We start from the raw sequence: 21,499 nt of genomic DNA, 5'->3' as shown, positions 1-21,499 counted from the left end.
GGTTCAGCACTAAAAGGGAGAGCATGCCTGAGGTCACTGGGAACAGACAGATATGAGAGCTCAGCCATCCCCTTCCAAGTCCTGGCTGCTTCTGGGTACAAAGACCACGTGTGGCAAGCGCTTGCAAATGTATCAGTCAAACTGATGTAGACACCTGCATGTGACTCTCAGGACAGCAGTTTAACATCAGAGAACCTAGCACAGGTCAGAGTCAGAACAAAGGTGGCTCCACTGGCCGGTGGAGCTAAGCAGGGCATTTGGATCACTTGGGGCACCACAGTGGCACTTCGCCAAGAGACATTCCAGAAATAAGCAATAGCCAGCTCTCACGGCAGGGCATTTAGCGCAGTCAGCAGACGGCAGTGCGGGGATGGCGTCTGTAGGAAATGCCTCATGTTCCATGTAGACTGAATCACAGAACACGTGACCCAAGGCCTATGGGGTGAAAACCTGGCAAGCAGCACTGCTTGAAACAAAACAAATACTAGCAAATAAACAAACAGCGCAAATTACACAAAGAGCTAAGGACTGAGCCGTACTGCCTATCCAAATTCAGTCACGTATACATCATTTAAATTCATCACAAATCAAATCAAATGTGGCATTCTGAAACGGCTAAACATCTGAGTAAGTTATTGCCATTAGCAGTAAAGGAAGGAGGACCCACAGGAATCAGTAGTTTTGGGATGTGTAATATCCTATCAACCACTTTTATCATTGCAAACATTCTTTTTGGTCATTATTTTTCACTCTTTAATCAGCTGTTTGTACCACAAGGTATTCTTCGGCCATCTGTGTGCTGACTAGACTGCCACATTCTACAAGGTGACAGGGGCCCAGCTCTCACCGTAGGCAGGGATAAATATTTGCACAGGGTCACTGAAAGGTCCGACGCCCCCTCTTGTGACGGCTGCAATCCTCACTGTGCATGTGGCATTGTGAGCTTGAACAGAAATCTGGGCATGGCTGCCATTTTGGCCGACTTCTTCCAAGAACTCTTTCTGAAGACAGAGAGGAAAAAGAAATGAAACACTGAGACACAGGAACACACCACCTGCTTGCCTACAGTTCTCCTTAAGGGAAGCCATGTCACCCCAGAGGACTGCAGTCACATTTCCACAGCATCCCTCCCTCACTCGGGCCTCAGCCATTGGAACCAATGGCAGGCATGGATGCAGAATGGGCTCACAGCAACCTCAGGCCTTAGCAAACTGAAGCCATGAAGGAAAGGTACTTAAGAGCGGTCAGTTAAAGCACCAGCAGGTGGTGGAACCATTGCGTCACTGGACTCCCATGTAGTTAGTGGTGGTTCTAGTCCTGAACCTGGTGGCTTAAACCTCACACTGGGCTCATGTGCATATGTTCCCAAAATCCAGAGAGGAGAATGGAGGAGAAGGGATTGTGGCATGGCCATCCACCTGAGGGATGATTTCTTGCTTTCTGTCTCTATGGCAAGCACACGTGCCCTATAGCAAAAATTCTCTAAAGAGCAGTCACTTAGGAAGCTGCAATAACCCTGGGGTGCAGATGCGTTCACAATGCTGCTCTCCTTTCCTTTGATATACGTCTAACAGCGAGACTGCAAGATCACAGGGCAGCACAAATCTGTCGACTGGAAGAATGACTATTCTTAAAATGTGTGAACTATTGAAAGCAGTCTGAAGAGTCAATGCAGAATTTTAGACTGGGCTTATAGTGTACTGGTTAACTGCTGCTCAAAGGAAATCAGATCCCATAAGGCCAACCAGGGTTTGAGAACCAGCCCTGGCAGCTTGAGAAACATTCCACATAAATGCATATGCCCAGGATTCTGACGGGATGGAGAATCAGAGGGAAAAGGATAACCAGCCCCCACTGGGCATGCTCGCTTTTTCTCTCTGGTATAAAAAAGAAGGAAAGAAATGTATCTCGTTTATGTCAAATCCACTTTTGAATATGGGTTGGTTAGTCACTCTGTATTTAATTTGGGGGAGGAGCAGATCATCAGGTAGGGCAACTCCATGGCCCAAACTTCCACAGTCACGGAGGCCTGTGGTGACTCAGGCCTGTACTGAGCAGCTGTGATGGGTCTCCCACACAGGTTACGGTCTAATAGCTGCTCAGAGAACAAGAACGACTACCTCTGACAAGGACACAGCCTGCTTGTGGCTGCAGACCTTTTTTCCTATAAAGACAGAAATACATCATTTATGAGAGAGATTCTTTCAGAATAGGAAGAAATGCACAGCTAGGAAAGAATTAAATCCCTAAAAGAACAAAAATCCTAATAAAGAAATTATTTAAAAAAAAAAAACATAAAAGTTGTTTAAGATACCTATTCAGTTAGGGTCTATAACTCACTATGAAAGCCCAGGGAGGGATCAGCAGATGGCATAATGGTTACACCATTGGACTCCCATGTAGTCGACCATGGTTTGAGTCCCGGACCCAGTGGTTTGAAACTCACGGTGGGTGTGTACGTGAGTAGTCCCAAAATCTCAAGAGGAGAATGGAGGAGAAGGGACTGCGGCATGGCCATCTCCCTGGGGAGTGATTTCTTGCTTTCTGTCTGTATCTCTCCAGTGAGTGCATGCACCCTATAAGTCCCTTGGGGACCAGCACATAGCATGGTGGCTCTCACATGGCCAACCACGGTTTAAGTCCTGGACCTGGTGACTTATTTTCTCACTTTCTCTCTCTCTCTCTCTCTCTCTCGTGTGTGTGCGCATGCGCAACATGGGAGTCTATATACATATACATCTGGCATGAGTTTTAAGCTGCTGCACCTGGGACTCAAAACACGGTCGAATATGTGGGAGTCTAGAGACGTAACCATTACTCTATCTGCTGGTCCCATATCCATAGTGTTTTGAAGCCAAATATGTGCATTCATTATCCATAGCCCCAAATATTTATTTTAATTCTGACCTTGAACATTTCCAAAGAAATCCATTTAAGATCAGATGTATGCAGGAGCTACTCTGTGTGTATTATTTCTGGTGCTATCAGGAGACAGACAACATACAGGCCATTTCCTTGGCATGAGATTATTTTGCATATTTCTTATTTAGTTTTCATTTTTACCAACACAAGTTCTAACAAGCTCAAGACTTAAAAAGTCTTAGAGAATTTTCAGACAATAAAGTCCAGTTTAGGGTCCAGCTGGTGGCACATTGGGAACTCATTGCTCTGTGATGCTGGCCTCATATGGGAAGGTCCTGGGTTCATGTCCCAAGGCTTTCCTATACACACTTGGAGCTCATGTGTATGTGGGCTGGCTGGGGCTGGGGATGGATTATGGTGTGAAGACCTTGTGTGGGAGATGCCTATTTATCTCTCTCTCTCTCTCAAGGAAGAGATAAACAAACTTTAAAAATGTGATTTATAAAATGGTGCTAGATTGCAGCTTTACTTCTACACAAAATAAGACAATGAACCTTGACCATCAGGAAAGTAGTAACACATCTCCGGAAAGACAATTTCCTTTATTCTCATGTGTGTGCCAACTGCAGTAGTATTTGTTTTCAGTTATCAAAAGACTTTAATAGCCTCAGTTCACAATCCTGTAACTCACAACTGTATTTTAGAATACGGCCCACTTTATAGCCTCAAAGAGCAATAACACTCGAGGAGAGAACTATTATCAAGTTTCCGTCATGTGATAGTCATGAAGGTGACTTATTCAAAAGGGTTTCAAAGTCACAGGCATTGATGGGAAACTCACATTTACTCTTCAGGATGTGTCCTGGTCTTACTTCTTCCAGCTGAGAGGCCAGACTGTGGCCTTTGAATGAGAAATACTGTACTACGAAGAAGCCAAGGGAACCTGGAAAGGGCAGTGGGGCTCTGAAGATCATGGGCTTCGGAGTGAGCTAGACTGAGGTTTTCACTCCAGGTCTGCCAATTGCAAGCTTTATGACTCTGGGTGAATCCCTCAATGTCTCTGAGCTTGTTTGTCTAACTGGGAGTTGACAGTAGTATCTTTCTCAGGGTGTTATAGTGGGTCATTAGGGAAGTCATGACACATTTTTGCATAGTAAAACATTGAAAAATAGGTCTTAGCTTTCTCAATGATAGTAAGGGCTCAATGAGTTCCTTCATAGAAATACTTAGAGCACAGTCTGGCATTCTGGAAATAATCAATAGTGTTGTTGTTGTTTTTTTCCTTTTAATGAGAAAGTGAGAAAGCATGCATGCACACGAGTGTGGAAGAAGAGACAGAGAGGTCAGCTTTCCTATCTGCCATCTGCGGTAGGACCACCACCAAGATGCAGATTTTTGTAAAAACCCTGCCAGGGAAGACTATCACCCTCGAGGTTGAACCATCAGATACAACAGAAAATGTAAAAGCCAAAATTCAGGATAAGGAAGGAATTCCTCCTGACCAGCAAAGACTGATTTTTTCTGGCAAGCAGTTGGAAGATGGGAGTACTCTGTCTGACTGCAACATCCAAAAGGAATCCACGCTTCATCTTGTGTTGAGACTTCGTGGTAGTGCTAAGAAGAGTAAGAAGTCTTACACCACTCCCAAGAAGAATAAGCAGAAGAGAAAGAAGGTCAAGCTGGCTGTCCTGAAATACTGTAAGGTGAATGAAAATGGCAAAATGAGTCGCCTTCGCTGGGAGCACCTTTCAGATGAATGTGGTGCTGGAGATTTTATGGCCAGCCATTTTGACAGAAATTATTGTGGCAAATGTTGTCTGACTTACAAACCAGCAGAAGACATGCAATTGTTTATGAGTTAGTAAAAGAAACAGAGGAGAAGGGATTACGGCGTGGCCATACTCCCTGGGGGGTGATTTCTTGCTTTGTCTCTCTGTCTTTCTGGCGAGTGCACATGCTCTATAGCAAAAACCTCTCCCAACCCCCCCCCCAAAATTTTTAATTTGAAAAATGAACTAAACTTTTTTTTTTTTTTTTTTTTTTTTACAGATAGATGGATACTTTTCGACTGGATCTCACCACTGAGATCCTCTGTCCCACCCTCTCAGACAGCTAAGACTATGGGCAGATGCTCCTGTGTTCAATCTCCTTAGGATGGTTTGGGATCCAAACCTGGGCCTCCCATGTAGACCCAGCCTCAAGCAGCAGCACCTTACTGCCTGTGCCACGAGAGCTGAGCCAATGGTGACTATTTTTATCCCTGTATTGTGTCCAAGGGCTGTACTTGAATCTTCTTCCCTGTAAATACAGAGCCCTCTTATAGAATTGAACTTGTATCTTTCAAGACTTTGTGCATTCGAGGAAATCAAGGCTGTCTAGTTCCCCAAACCAAGAAGTTTACTCAAGCCGTTCCTCTAGTTAACCTCCATTGAAGGGTTCTCCACCAGACAATGTGCCATTCTTGATTGGTCCCTGGGTTTTAAAAGTGGTTCAGTCCCTTGGTTCATGAGAACCTTGCTTATTCCTCAAACCTTAAAACGGTACCTGCTCAAATGCTCTGCCCTCCTCTGACAGTGAGTGGAGAGAGAAAGGCAGAAAGGAGGCATACACCCACATGAGGGCTCACATCTCTGCCTCTCTGACTGCACGTGGCAGGCTCAAGAGGGGGAAGAGGTCTATCTTGGAGCCTAGAGCCCAGATGGACTTGTTTGTTCATTCCCAAACAGTGGTAGGGAATCCTGAAGTGCACTGCAGCTTCCCTGGGTCTTTAAGGAAGTCAGTTCTACATATTATGTTGTCTTAAGGCCATAACGATCTCTGCTATGAGACCTCTTTCTAAGCTAACATCTCTACCCTTTCCAAACACAGGTTAAACCAGCATTTGAACCATAATCTCACGACAATGAGCTCCATAAAAACTACACATATAAAAATAAGTCTGTCTAACATTGGGCAATTCTGAGGCAAAGTTAAACAGACTTATTTCCTGCAAAGCATCGAAGAGCCTTGAACTTGCCCCTATATATGTGGGTCTTTGAGAAGGGAGTATAATATGTAATACATAAATTTATTTGCTCACCAAATCCTTTTCTTATGGATGGTCTACTGACACTTCATGAGAATAGGAACGGGGTGGGAAACACTTATCCAGTCATCAGAAGACTGTCCTTTTCACAGAGAGGAATTCTGCAGCAGATTTAAATGGTCTACCTGAGTCCACTCTTTGAATCCAGGCCACCATAATGCCTTCCAAGCAATTTCAAGGGCCTGTGTTTGGAGTACAAAGATGAGGAAGACACGGCTATAATTTCAAGGAGAGCAGACTGCACGTCCTTAACTCTGGATTTCAAGCTTGATATGGAAGGCAAGGAATATAAAGAAAAACACATCAAAAAGTAGCTATCACTATTGAGATATAATAAATATCCACACAGTAAAAATCAGAAGGTTCACGGTTTGAAAGTGACATATGAAGGATCTTCAAAAAGTTTGTGGGAAATCCTTATGAAAAAACTATACATGGGGAACCAGCAGTTAGCGTAATGGCTATGTTGCTGGACTCCCACGTAGTCGCCCGCGGTTCACGTCCTGGACCCAGTGGCTTGAAACTCACGCCGGGCGCGTGTGCGTGCGTGCCCAAGATCCCAAGAGGAGAATGGAGGATAAGGGATTGCGGCGTGACCATCCCCCCTGGGGGGTGATTTCTCGCTTTCTGTCTCTATGTCTCTCTCTGTCTGTCTGGCGAGTGCATGCGCCCTATAGTGAAAACCTCTCAAAAAAAAAAAAAAAAACTATACATGGATTTCAAAAATTTTGGCACTAAAATAAACTGGCACTTGAATCATTTTTTTCCCCATGAACTTTCCGAAGTTCCCTTGGAAAATTGTGAGATAATGAAGGTACAAGCCTCTCTATAGTGTAACTGCGATAACCCACCCAAAAACCACTTCCAAGAAAGTTCTGAAATTGCACACGCACGCACACACACACACACACACACACACATGAAACCCGTCCTTATTACACTGAGAAGAGATATCTTTCAAAAATACCTAATTCCCCTGTTTCATGTAAAGAAGAAGTAGCTTCAGTAACAATTTTCTGGAAATGGAAGTGAAAGAGCAATTTCGAGAGATGAAGCTGTGTCTAAGCCTTGCCCTTCCGAGATAAAGGGAGTTCGGGAAATCGAGGAGAAAGATGCTGAGATCACCTCGAACTTTGCTCTGGGCAGGGGTTTCAGCCTTTTCTGGACCATCATGAGGCTGAGGCTTAGCTACATCAGAGAATGTTCCCCAAAGTAGAGTGAGCCACTGTCTGCTGTCACAAGACCATTGGGACACACAAAGTACTGTGAGTATACTGCAAATGACCTTCTCGCTGGCTGATCTGGCCTTCCTGGGGAGGTGAGTGACTGGAAGGTCAAAGCCCGCACTGTGGCAGTACTGTTCTCAGGGCAGAGGGGACTGCTCTAAACAATGGCAGTGAGACTGCAAGCACAGCTGAGTGTTGGTGGCATCTCGTGCGTTAGGCTCATGGCCACAGTCATTCATGAGGTTTTCATTGCAACTGCCTTTCAGCGCAAGAGGTCCCCTCTAGAAAAGCAGCTTTCACCCACGCCAGAAGGAGAAGTAGAAAGGATGACCTGAGGTTATTTAAACAAACTGAATTGTCCTTAGACCGCTCAAGGGGCTATTGGTAATCACTATTTTCTGCCAACCAGAAAATAACTAAATTCCAACTGAACTGGAACACAATTACTGAATCTTTGTGTATTTATACTTAGAATTCAGCATTGTGAGAAAGAGAACAGCTTTTCTCTAAGAGAGGCATTTGACTTCCCCAATTCATCCAATGGGAAATGCAGTTAGTCCAGAGGCATCTTGCACTAATGTCCCGGGACTGAAGTCTAGGGAAGGGAAGGCTGCTTTTTCCACAGCAGTCTACTAGGCAGGGTTATTACTGCTATAAATAACACTTACCATTTGCCGTGAAGCAGAGCCATATGGACTTCTAAGCCCTAATCTTTTTCCTCTACTTCCATCACCTACTGCTGTCAGCAGTCTGCTTCCTGATAGGTAAATTGAGGCAGGAAAAGAAAAAAAACATATCCCAATTCTTTCTTGGCAAAACAGTGTTTTGACAAACACTGGATGATGCGAGGTAGAAAATGATTGAAACAAAGCTTAGGTATCATCCACAGGTGCAGCTGTCCACCCGTGTACCCAGTCCCTCTCCCCTCCCAACAAGCTTCCTTATTTTCATGTGATGTCCCATACATATGCCATGAACATGCTAAAATGTGGAACTATTGCCTAGGTTAGATCAATCAGGAGTAGGATGACACAAAAGAAACATGCTGTCCATGATCGCGGTAAAGAAGAGATAGTCTTTAATGAAACTGGCACATCCATCCTCCCGTGGAGGTTCTGTGTCACTGGAGGCACCAGTGTCACCTGCGCTCTCTTCCCTTTCCTGGTGGGAAGGACCTGTCTGGAAGCTGCCCATCCAACCACACGCAGGCATCAGTACTCAGGGAAGTCCCCTACTTCAGACTTGGGTCTAGTGCTTCTCCCACAGCAGTGACCTGCAGACTTCACAGACATCAAACACTTGTCCCTGTTAGATTGGACTGGAGTTACGTCTAACAAAGTCATTGGAAGGGCACTGCCTGGTACTTAGGGAGGCAGTCACCACTCGCACATGGACCCCCCTCTGCCTTTTGTCTGCTATTGTAAAATGAAGCTACTACGTACACTAGAGAGTCCTTGCTGAACTAAAGAGCATCTCACCGGCCTTAGAGTATATGGCAGGAGCCCCGTGACCTGTCAATGCATCTTCCCTCCCTTCCCCCTTCAGTATTCAAAATCAACACCATCGACAATTCTGACATACACCCTCAGTGGGCAAGGACATCTTCCTAGAGAGTGGCAGGAGCCAGCTGCAGAGCTGAATGGCTGGTCTTTGTAGGCCAGCATGGGTCAGCAGTACATGCTAATGGAAATAGGCAGATATGAAGGTTACTTATGTCAATAAACTCAATTTCATTATTCACAGAAGACTAGTTTTTTGTTTTGTTTTTAGATAGAGGTTTTTGCTATAGGGCACGTGCGCTCTCCAGAAAGACAGAGAGAGACAGAGAGACAAAAAGCAAGAAATCACCCACCCCCTCCCCAGGGGGGGATGGCCACGCTGCAGTCCCTTCTCCTCCATTCTCTTCTCAGGATCTTGGGCACACACGCACACGCGCCCGGCATGAGTTTATGCCACAGGGTCTGGTACTTGAACTGTGGTCAACTACATGGGAGTCCAGCAACATAGCCATTATGCCAACTGCTGGTCCCAACAGAAGATTAATTTTTTAAAAAATTATTTTTTATATATCCAATCACTGTATATCATTGCAGTTTGCAAAATGAATTTTTCCAACATGAATACACTATATATTAGTCCAGCTAAAGATATCACACATGTTATCATCAACAGATAATTTTCCATTTTGTATCCCTTAAATATTTTGCTTCTAAATTACACCACTGGTATCCTGGATCTCTAGCTTAGAGATGACAGATCATGGACTTCTGAACCTCCATAATTGCCAGAGCCAATTCCTCATTAAAAACTAAAACAAAAACAACAACAACAAATGCTTCCTTCCTTTCTTCCTTTTTTTTCTTTCCTATTTATTTATTTTGAGAAAAAGAGAGGGGAAAGACAAGAATCCCAACAGGGTCTTACCACACCAGGGTTCTCCCTCTAGTCCTCTTGGTCAGCCATGATCAGGGGCATCCTGACATGCCTGGGCCTTCCAATGGCTCCAGGATTGTGCCGTGGCACCCTACTGTAGCTGGGTCTATACACACATATTCTATTAGCTTTGATTCTCTGGAGAACCCTGGACTAATGCACAAGCCCAGATCAAATACCACCTTTGCTAGCAGAGGCCACCTGCTGTGGTCCCAACCATGCTGAGCATGCCAAAGGCAAGGCCTACCCGTCCTCTGACCTGAGCTCTGGGCTGGTCACACTGGCAATGAAGTACGTCAGGGTGGCTGCAGCACGACTACCATGCAGCTGCACAGAGGATGGCTTGTTTGCTGCTCACGACACAAGGTGCTGAGCCCTTGGACCTGGGACCTCAGCTGCATCACCCACTATTGGGGCCCATCACATCGCCCAGCTGGACTCAGAGGCAGGGGACCTGTGCCACCTGGTTCCCATGCTCTGGTGTATACTAGGCCATGAGTGTCAAACTGCCTTGCTCTGGTCCACTGAGTCTCACATCTGACCTGTGAGCTATGCCAGCTTGGCCAGCTTCTTAGAGCTCTCCTTTGAAGTCTGTGTGCCTCTTGCCTCCCCTGTGAGATGAGTCCTTCCTTGACAATCTTTAGAAAAGAATCCCCTGAATTTCCAAGGCTATGGATTTCTAAACTGCTGAGCCCTGTAGCTGTCTGACCTCATGCTATGATTACCTGGAGGGTCCACACTGTCTTCTTATTAGAGCTTAGATTCAGATGCTAATGGAGAATGAGTTTTACACTGATTGACTGATGAATGAATGAATGAATGAATGAGGGAGTAAGCAAGGAAAGCCCCAAACGACTGCTTATAATTTTATAACCATTCGGTCACTTCTACCTTTTCTTTTTTCTTTCTTTTTAAAATTTATTTTGTATTAATTTGCTATAGGGTATGTGCCTTGCCAGACAAAGATAGAGAGAAAGGGAGGGAGAAGATAAGAAAGTACCCTCCTCTCAATCCCCCTGTGGAGTGATCATATCATAGTCCTTTCTCCTCTACTCTCCCCTCAGGATTTTGGGCATAAGTGCCTGGCATGTTTTTCAAGCCATTGGGTCCAGGACTCAAACTGCATAGTTGGACATGTGGGATTCATCTGTCTTAACCACTATGCTACCTAGCTGGCCCACCTCTAACTGGCCCACCTCTAACTTCTTTTTTTTAAGTGAGAGATTTTTTTTTTTTTTTGCTGTAGGGCATGTGTGCTCACCAGAAAGACAGAGAGAGACAGAGAGACAGAAAGTGAGAAATCACCTCCTGCCCAGGGGTGATGGCCATGCTGTAATCCTTTCTCCTCCATTCTCTTCTTGGGATTTTAGACACATACACACATGCACCTGGCATGAGTTTTAAGTCACTGGATCCAGGACTCAAACCGCGGTCAGTCATGTAGGAGTCCAGCAACATAACCACTACATCTGTTATTCTCCCACCTCTAACTTTTACTACACTGTTTATGTCTCACTGAAAGCTAGGACATAAACTTGCCTTGTCTAAAAACTCTAATTTTTTTTAGAATTATTTCATTTAACTTTATTTATTTTATTTATTTAATTTGACCAGAGAGGAATAAAATGAGAGAAAGAGAGAAAGGGGAAGTGAGAAAGCAAACCACCAGGTCTGGGATTTGAACCTTGGCTGGCCATGTTGGAGTCCAGTGTCCTTAACCACCGTGCCACCTATTGGTCCCCATACCAGATCTTTTCACTAATAAAATGAAGGCTTCTAAAACAGAATTGAATTAGCAGGTCAAAAGGAGACAAATGATTGTACTCTCAGGGTTCAGACTTACAGAAGTCCCTGCACTCTGCCACACGTGAGATATCTGGTAGCCCACTAGTTCCCCATCCTGCCGCTGAACTGGAGGCTTCATCCATCTGATGTCCACGCTATTACTGGATTCATTCAGGAACACAGTGACGTTTAAAGGTGCTACTGATGGGGCTATGGAAGGAAAGGGAGAGAAAGATGAAGAGCCACAAATAAAAACACATGTATATTCATTTTCTTCTTGGCCTTCAATTGTTCCATTTTCAAATGTTCTACAAATTCACTCAAATTAGTCCCTGGTCACTGACTCCCTATTAAAAAAAACTACTCAAAACTTCGGGTGCGGCTACAGTTCTGACTCTCAGCCCCCGAGCCTCAGGCTGTAGGCGTTGGGCAACTAATAAAGACTCCCTTTAACCTAAATCAAAAAAAAAAAAAAAAAAAAAAAAAAAAATCACTCAAATTAGATCAAGACTAACAGTAGATTTTCACCCTTTTTTCAATTAAGGACCCTCGAGATACCATGTGAGCTTTAACAAATAAGCTCTTTTAGGCTACAAAATCCTAAAGATTCATTTCTTTCTCTCTTTTATTATTTTTTTTTAAGAGGTTTTTACCTTTAGGTGTGTGCACTTGCTGGAGGGAGAGCGAGACAGATAGTGAGAGGGGAAGTGAGAAATCACCCTCCAGGAGGGATGGCCATGCTGTAATCCTTTCTCCTCCATTTTCTTCCCGGGATCTTGGGCATGCATGCACGCATGCTCAGTGTGAGCTTCAAGTCACTGGGGCCAGAACTCAGTGGTCAGCCAAGTGGGAGTCTAGAAACGTAACCGCTACTCTGTCTGCTGGCCCCAAGCAACAAGATTCATTTCTTAAGTTGAAAATGTCACAAGTACCGTAGGTAAACTAGCAAAGAGAAGAAGGCAGGAAGGAGATAGCTGGTGCTTAGGGACTCCACTAGGGGAAGCAAAGCAGACACAACTGAACAGTGTTCTCCAGTGGCCACCTGTGGGCAGAAGGTCGTCAAGGCTGTCTGCAGAGCCTTGTGTCATTACAGATGTGCAAGGCAGGAAATGCTGCTCAGCCTGGAATGAAGCCAGCATTTTACATTCAAGAAGCAGGTTACTGATGGTCTGACCGGAACCAATCAGTCACTCGATTTAAAAATGTGTGTGGAGGGGATCAACAGGTGGCATGGTGGTTAAGGTGCTGGACTCCCACATGGCTGACTGTGGTTCGAGTCCCAGACCTGGTGGCTTGATTCTCATTTTTCCTTTCTCTTTGTCTCTCTCTTGTCAAATTAAAATGTGTGTGTGTGTGTGGGCCTAAAATCCCAAGAGGAGAATGAAAGAGAAGGAATTGAGACATGGCCACCCTGCCGGAGGTGGGTGATTTACAGCTTTCTGTCTCTGTCTCTCTGGTGAGTGCATATGCCCTATAGAAAAATCTCTCTCTAAAAAATAATAATAATTAGCAAATAAAATAAATAACTTTTAAAAATGCCTTGGAGGTTCCAGCAGATGGCATGGTGATTAAGGTGCTGGACACTCCCATATGGCCAACCACGGTTTGAGTCCCGGACCTGGTGGTTACTTTCTCACTTTCTTTCTCTCTATGTGTCTGTCTTTCTCTGGTCACATGAAAACGATTGAATAAATAAATAAAATTACATAAAAAATTCTCTTAAAAAAATGCATTGGCGGAGGCAGCAGGACGCTTAGTGATTATGGCACTGAATTCCCACATGGTCAACTGTGGTTTGAGTCTCAGACCCAGCAGCTTGAAAATCACGCTGGGCATGTGCGTGTGTGTGCCCAAAGTCCCAGGAGGAGAATGGAGACTAGGGATTGCAGCATGACTGTCCCCCTTGGGAGGTGATTTCTTACTTTTCTTCTCACTGTCTCTTTCTCTCTCTCTGGCGAGTGCACATGCCTTACAGCAAAAAGAAAAGAAAAAAAGTATGTGTTTAATCTGGGAAGCAAATCCAGATCATTATCATGGTCTTTTTTGAGAAAGAGAAACTTACTATATATTAAAATTAAAAATAATATGCTTTTTTTAAATCGAGTACTTTATGTAGTCCCAAGAATTTAATCTGTAGGAGGTATTATATTCATTACTGTATAATGACAAAAAGCAGTAAACATTCTGCTTATTTTATTTAACTTTAATGAATGAATTAATTTTTTTTCTTTTTTTGGCGAGGTTTTTGCTATAGGGCGTATGCACTTGCCAGAAAGACAGAGAGAGACAGAGAGACAGAAAGTGAGAAATCATCCCCTAGGGGGGATGGCCATGCCTCAATCCCTTCTCCATTCTCCTCTCAGGATCTTGGGCATGCACGCACATGTGCCTGGCGTGAGTTTAATCCAACGGGTCCGGGACTCGAACCATGGTCAACTACATGGGAGTCCAGTGACATAGCCATTATGCTAACTGCTGGTCCCGAATTAATTAATTTTTAATTTGACCAGAGAGGGACAGAGTGAAAAAGAGAGAGAGAAAGTGAGAAAGCAAGTCGAAAAGTCAGGGACTTGAATCGTGGTTGGCCATGTGGTGATGTGGGAGTCCAGTGCCCTTAACCACCATGCCACCTGCCAGCCCCAATAATTATACAACTTTTGATACATTTTCAAATGGAATACTTTCAACTGGCAACTTAAAATGGTCAGGCATGTCATGTATACTGATGAAAAGATATCCAAAGGAGGAAAAATCAAATTGCAAAAAAAGAAAGTTTTGATCCGTTTTAGAAATGTTTTTAAAAATATTGTGTAAAGAGAAGAAATAAAAACGATTGAGATAATATACACCATGCTGTTGCCTGTAGTTGTACTGAGCTGTAATTTATATATTTTATATATCAATATTTCTGATATATCTGAAAGGAAAATAGAACGGTACTGTAACCCTCTTTATCCCTGATGTTCCTGATGTTTAAAGAGCACTAAGCATGAAGTTAACATAAATTTCAGCTCAGAAAGTCCCTACGGTTAAAGCTCTGTCTATTAAATCCGTCATACACTTTCAAATCTGTTGTATAACGTATGAACATGGCTGATCCAACTTGTCTTCATGCCTATCTCCTCCTAAAACTCCTCTATAATAACAATAAGAAATTTAAAAATGTATAAACTTACAAGGCAGAGGAGTAAATAGTAGAAGACAAATTTCAACACATATGAGTAATTAAAAGCTGAAAAATAATTAATTAATTTAACAAGTGGGTTTTCCCCCAGGTAACCATGAAGAGATTCAGAAACTGTGGGCCCAGGGCCTAAAACTGGGAAGATTGATTGAAAGTTTGATTATGAAGTGGTTGTGCCTCGATGTTAAAATACAACACTCTTTGAGACCAGCAGTTGGCATAATGGCTATGTCACTGGAATCCCATGTAGTCAACATGGTTCAAGTCCTGGACCCGGCGGCTTAAACTCACGATGGGTGCGTGTGCGTGCTTGCCCAAGATCCCGAGAGGAGAAAGGATTGCGGCAAGACCAACCCTCTGGGGGGTGATTTCTTGCTTTCTGTCTCTCTGTCTTGCTGCTGGACATCCATGTAGTTGACCATGGTTCGAGTCCCAGACCCAGAGACTTAAAACTCACGCCAGTGTGTGTGTGTGTGTGTGTGTGTGTGTGTGTGTCCAAGATCCTAAGTGAAGAATGGAGGAGAAGGTACTGTGGTATGGCCATCCTCCCTGGGTATGATTTCTTGCTTTCTGTTTCTCTGTCTCTCTCTGTCTCTCTAGTGAGCGTACGTGCCCTATAGCAAAAGTCTATCAAAAAAAAAAAAAAAGGAAAAAGAAAAAAAGAAAAGAAAAAGAAAGAAAGAAAAGAAAAAGAGAAAAAGAAAAAGAAAAGACTTGATCCACAGAGGAAGGCTCCAGGTTCACATCTGGAGGCCTCCCTGAGTACACCGAGCATGCAAAGTAATCTCTGACTTACATCAATGTCTCTGATTATAGACACTGAGAATCCTATGTTGTTGGATGCTAGATAGTCTTCCCCTGAAAGTGGTAAGCTTTGTATTGGAATGTGGTTAAGCTGGTGGGAAACAATTTAATCCTTTTGGGTCTTGGTTTTAAGATGTTTTAGGTTGGACCACAGCACTGTTCCATCTGGGGTCAATTATTACCCACTAAGACAACACCATTCTGTACTCGGCTCTATGCAATACTCATTAAATCATTAGATTTTCTAGTCTGATAGATAAATCTAAAAATGATAGCCACAGATTTCAATATCTTTCTCTAAAAAATTGAGAGAACAGGGCCAGCAGTTGGCACTGGACTTCGAAGTTGTCAACTGCAGTTTGATCCCAGACTCGGCAGCTTAAAACTCACACTAGGTGCAGGTATGTGTGTGCCCAAAATCCCAGGAAAAGAATGGAGGAGAAGGGATTGTGGCATAACCATACCCCCAGGGAATGATTTCTCGCTTTCTTTGTCTTTGTGTGTCTCTGGCATGGGTATGTGCTTTATAGCAAAAATCTCTAAAAACAAACAAAAAAAAATTGAGAGAACAGAGAAAATCAGTAAGAATATGCTTGAAAAAAATGATTAGCCTACTCAACCTACTTGGCATGTACAGAATACCCCACCCAACAAGGGGAGGACACCTAGCTCTTCAAGTACACATGAAATGTTTACCAAGGTCACCATATATTGGGCCATAAAATAAATCTCAGTAAATTTCAAAGAGGTAAAGTCATACAAATTATGTTTCCTGGCCCCAATCAAATTAAATTAATAATCAATAATATAAGGATCTCGAGAAAAGCTCAAAATACTTGGAAACCAAGATGTATACCTAAATAACTAATGAGACAATGAAGTCAAAACAGAAATTTGCCCAAAGTATTTTGAACTGAATTCAAACAGAAGCATAGCATGTCAAAATTGTTTATAAAGGCTATACTTTTTTCACTTGAAGCCATTTTAATATTTTGGCACTACAATCTATATGAGGATTAAACCCTCAAAATCTCAGATTCAGACCTGTCTTACTGTCTGTATTAAGATTTTTAGCACTGGGGCCAGCAGGTGGTATAGTGGTTGAGACAATGGACTCCCACATGGCAGAATGTGGTTCAAGTCCTGGACCCGGTGGCTTGAAACTCATGCTGAGCATGTGTGCGTGCGTGCGCAAAATCCCAAGAAGAGAATGGAAGAGAAGGGAATGTGGTGTGGCCATCCCCCCGGGGGTGATTTCTTACTTTCTCTGTCTCTGTCTCTGGTGAGCACACATGCTCTATGCCAAAAATCTCTCCAAAACAAACAAACAAACAAACAAACAAAAACACAAAGATTGCAGCAGGGACTGCATGAGGGTGAAGAAAAGGAGAGAGAGTCTGAGAGAGTTTGAAGTCTAGTCTGGGAAGTATGGAAACTGCAATTTAAAGTTAACAGAGCTATTGATAGTCATCCCAACAGGCACTGAAAAAGGAGAAAAATTCTGAAATTAAAAGCAAAACTCATAAAAGTCTTCAAAGTTTAAAGATGTAAACAAAACTTGCTTTGTTAAAAATAATACAGAGTAATAATACAGTAGTAGTTCCTACTCTGTAGGGTTTCTATAAAGAACTAATGTAATAATGTATGTAAAGTACCTACTATGGTCTGTGGCACACAGTGGGTGCTTGGTCCTCACATCATTAGTTGTCTTGAGTTCGATGCTATGAGTAATAACTTATGTATTATTGTATCTTAATTAAAAATCACACATTTTTTAAACTGTGCTATCATCTTCCTACATAAAAGAAAACATCTACACAAGTAAGTCTGTTTTCTCATTAGACCCTTTAAAAGTATATTAGAAAAAAAGTCTTCATTCCCACGTTAACTGGCCATTTCGATTAAGTTCTCCAGAGACAAAGTGTGAAGGAAGCAAGGTTTACACTTGAATCAGGCCACTAGGAAGTATCTGTTTAGTCATATTCTATGGGGGGAGGGGAGGTGTGCAAAAGTCATTCGGAACTCCAGGAATTACCTCCTTCAGTGGTGCTGGCCTGAATCCAAGGGCTCACTGTGGACCAGCCTATTTCATTCATGCAGGACACGGCAATGCTGTAATCAGCCAGGGCTTGCAGCTGCTCAATTTGATACAGATGTGGTGAAGCAGAGGTGTTAAAAATCATGACGGAGCCATTACTCAGCGGATCAGTTTCCTTGACCTAAACCAAGAGTAGAGATGTGGACCAGGCATTAGTAAGCGGGTGGGAATGTCAGATACCAGCACGCAGGCATTTGGTGCACGGGGCCCTTCCTCCACATCAGGGGAAGGACCTGCTTCCTTCCAGGGCTCTTGCGTTTCCCATCAGCATGCTGCGTGTTACTCATGCTACTGATCAATGATCGAGGACGCAAGGAAAATGCCTACAACAGGGAATCCTGTTGCAGTAGGAAACAGAGCAAATATTATCATTGTAATTATTGTCATTACCAATACTACAATCCATATTATACCATACGATAAAAGTAGCCCCTCCTCTCTCAGAACTACCTCAGCTCTAGATTTCTTCTTTTAGCTGTCTCACAGAATATACAACAGAGACAATAGACATTGTATGTGACTGGCATAACCTAAAATATTGGGTCATTGGAAAAGTCATTATACATTTTTCTATGCAAAAATCCATCATGACTTTTTAATTTTTTTGGAGAGGATTTTTTTTTTTTTTTTTTTTTTTTTTTTTTTTTATTTGGAGAGGATTTTTTTTTTTTTTTTTTTTTTTTTTTGCTATAGCGGGTGCGTGTGCTCGCCAGACAGAACAAGAGAGAGAGACAGAGAGACAGAAAGCGAGAAATCACCCCCCACGGGGGATGGCTATGCCACAATCCCTTCTCCTCCATTCTCCTCTTGGGATCTTGGGCACGCATGCACACGCACCCGGTGTGAGTTTTAAGCCACCAGGTCCGGGACGCAAATCGCGGTCGACTACATGGGAGTCCAGCAACATAGCCATTACGCTAACTGCTGGTCCCCATCATGACTTTTCTGATGACCCAGTATTTACCATCTGGTCCTTTAAGGAAAATATTTTCCAAATCGTAATTTCAAAGATGGGCTTTTTGTTTTGTATGAGGATGGAGATAAGGGCAGGAGAGAGAATTTCTATTTATCTCTTATATGAGAGAGCTAGGAAGAGACAGGTATCCCAACCATGCCAAACCTCAGCCAGTCAGGGTCATAGGCACATAGACCCAGCATGTACAGGGAGGCCTTGGGGTGTGAACCTGGGACCTTCCCATGTGGCCTCACCACTACAGAGTCATGTCACCACTGAACCACTATGGCTGACTTTAAAAAAAAAAATCTGTATTTCTTTTATTATGTAACATGAAGTTCCCTATTCTTGCCTTGAGGCTTATTTAATTATTCCTAACCCTGTCCACTCCAACAGAAATTCAATTCAAAAGGCATACACAGATAATATAGATTTTTTTTGGCATCTTTTTTCCCCTCGTGGAGAGAGATAAGAATGGATATTTGGATTTCACCCAACAAACTCTTCTCCAAATTTCCTTTAAACATATCTCCTCACCGTTCCCTCCATGAATTGCACTAGTTTCTCTATATCCTCACATATACAGTCTTATTAGTAATGGCTTTGCAATGATGGGTGTAGACATATTAATATGTGGCGTGTGGGCTGTTCTTTCATGGTAGGTATTTTTAAAGTTTAGGCAAAGGGGCCATAAATAAACATCCCGGAATTCCAAATCCCTTGGCGGATATCACGAGGCTGGTGTAGGGTCTGGGTTTCACCTCTGACTCAGACCCCATGGAGGACAAAGAGGTACCAGGTGGCCTGAGAAGCCACTAGGGGAGAAACTAAAAGCATGTGCTTATCTTGGTGCTGGCTGTTGGCAAAAATTACTTTTTGTTTTTTCACTTTAGAGTATGCACCTACTTCCTGGTGACCAACCTCTAACACTAAGGTGGAGGAAACCTGTGGCTCCCCGCCCCCACTCTATTTCCGGAGCTCCGTGTGGAACATTCCCAGGATCAGGGACACACTTTGAGAACACATTACTGGAAGAAAACGGGGTTTCTATAACCGTCTGCCTCAGTGGGTCCTAGGGGAAAAGAGAACATGAAATGACAAGACGTTTGTGGGAGAGTTAAAAATAGAAATCAAGTACATGGCCCAAAAATGGGTGAAGAAAGGAACTAATGTCAGGACCAAAGGAAGTGAGAGGGTGTGTCCTGCTAGTGCGTGGATCTGAATGTGGTCCAAAACATTCATTTGCAACCAAGTCAGAGTTTAAAATTGTAATGAACTACAAAACCATACTTGGTCCCTTCGGGAAAGGGAATATGCCGTTAATCCACACTAGATAAAAGTAAAACTGCTAGAGCCTCAGCTGACCAACTAGGGCTACCAGACAAAATAAAAGATTCCCATTTAATTGTGAATTTCAGGTACCTGTGTGATTTAAGTGGGTATCCTGCAGTCTGTATTTGCTAAACCAGGCAAGTCTGCCAGAGAGAGAGAGGAGAGTGGATGAAGGGAGGCTGGGCTGGCCCCTCTTGGGCTGGTAGGCAAGGACGGAATAACCATATCCAGCACTATAGGGTCCAAGGTGGGCAACCTAGAATTTGGTTGTCCCAGAGTGACTTTTCACATGTGCCATAGCCACTCAAAGTCATGGCCAAGAGAAAGAGCAGATGAAGATTACGTGTGATCATCTTCCACCTGCAGGATGGCCTCGTATATTCAGACTTTCCACTGTCTGACCCATCTTAGTGGCACCTGCTCTCTCAAAGTAGGGTGGTACTCTTCCTTAGGGTCTCCCTGAAGGCAACCATCCTCACATGGGAAGACTCTTCAAATAATTTGGTAACTTGGTATCAGTTTTAAAAAGGGTTGGTCCATGCTTCAGTCATGGCCATATATATATATATAAATATCTATTTCCAGGGAACTAGGCCCAGAGCCCTGAAATAAACAAAAATTGATAAGACTGAAAGGAGACTAGAAAATTTATTATTTTTTTAAGAATTATTTAATTTAATTTAATTTATTTATTTATTTTTAATATGACCAGAGAGGGACAGAGAGAGAGAGAGAGAAAGAAAGAGAGAGAAAGAGAGAGAGAGAGAAAGTGAGGAAGCCAGCTGGCAGGCCTGGGACTTGAACTGCCATCAGTCATGTGGGAGTCCAACACTTTTAACCACCATGCCACCTGCCAGACCCTGAGACTAGACAATTTAAAAATAAGAGTTGAGACCTCAAATTTACACATTTGATAATAGATGGACTCACTAGGCAGAAGACTGAACAGGATTATAAATCAATCAAACCTACCGACAAATACAGAATATTTAATAGCCAAACATACATTCTTCTCCAGTGCACATGAAATGTTCTCTGGGGTAGAATGTAGGCCATAAAATAAGCTTTAATGGAGCAGCATATGGCATAATGGTTATGCCATATGTAGTCGGCTATGGTTCGAGATCCTGACCCAGTGGCTAAAGGCTCAAGCCAGGACCGGGTGTGTATGTGCCCAAAATTCTGAGAGAAAAATAGAGGAAAACAAATTGCAGTGTGCCCATCCTCCCTGGGGGGTAATTTCTCACTTCCTGTCTCTCTGTCTCTCTCTGTCTCTACAGTGAGCACACATGCCCTGTAGCAAAAACCTTTCTAAAATAAATAAATAAATTTTAAAAATTTTAATTAAAAAAAATAAAATAAGCATTAATAAATGTAAAAGGATGGAGCTGGCAGGTGGTGTGGTGGTTAGGGTGCTGGACTCCCACATGGCTGACTCCGTTTGAGTCCCAGGCATGGTGGCTTGCTTTCTCACTTTTCCTTTCTCTCTCTCTCTCTGGCTCTGTGTAGTCAACTTAAAAACAAACAAACAAACAAACAAAAAACAAAAAAACCCAGGGACCAGCAGTTAGCATAATGACTATGTTGCTGGACTCCCATGTAGTTGACCACGGTTCAAGTCCCAGACCCAGTGGCTTAGACTCACGCCGGGCGCATGTGCAGGCATACCCAAGATCCTGAGAGGAGAATGGAGGAGAAGGGATTGCGGCATGGCCACCCCCCCCCCGGGGGTGGT

The 21,499-nt window shown here is 43.3% G+C and overlaps 1 protein-coding gene across 1 annotated transcript in view; it reads right to left on the bottom strand.

Moving 5' to 3' along the window:
- The window catches only part of MERTK (MER proto-oncogene, tyrosine kinase), a 140,833-nt gene that overhangs the window by 49,404 nt on the left and 69,930 nt on the right, over positions 1-21,499 (bottom strand). The window contains exons 7-9 of the mRNA XM_006156649.2: positions 17,415-17,598; positions 11,450-11,601; positions 848-1,001 (exon numbers count right to left, since the gene is read on the bottom strand). Coding sequence (XP_006156711.1) covers positions 848-1,001; positions 11,450-11,601; positions 17,415-17,598 — 490 coding nt within the window. The remainder of the gene's footprint in view (positions 1-847; positions 1,002-11,449; positions 11,602-17,414; positions 17,599-21,499) is intronic.

This window comes from Tupaia chinensis, unplaced genomic scaffold (assembly GCF_000334495.1).
Source record: "Tupaia chinensis unplaced genomic scaffold, TupChi_1.0 Scaffold000511_1, whole genome shotgun sequence".
Classification (NCBI taxonomy): Eukaryota; Metazoa; Chordata; class Mammalia; order Scandentia; family Tupaiidae; genus Tupaia; species Tupaia belangeri.
This window is presented reverse-complemented; position numbering and strand designations above follow the sequence as displayed.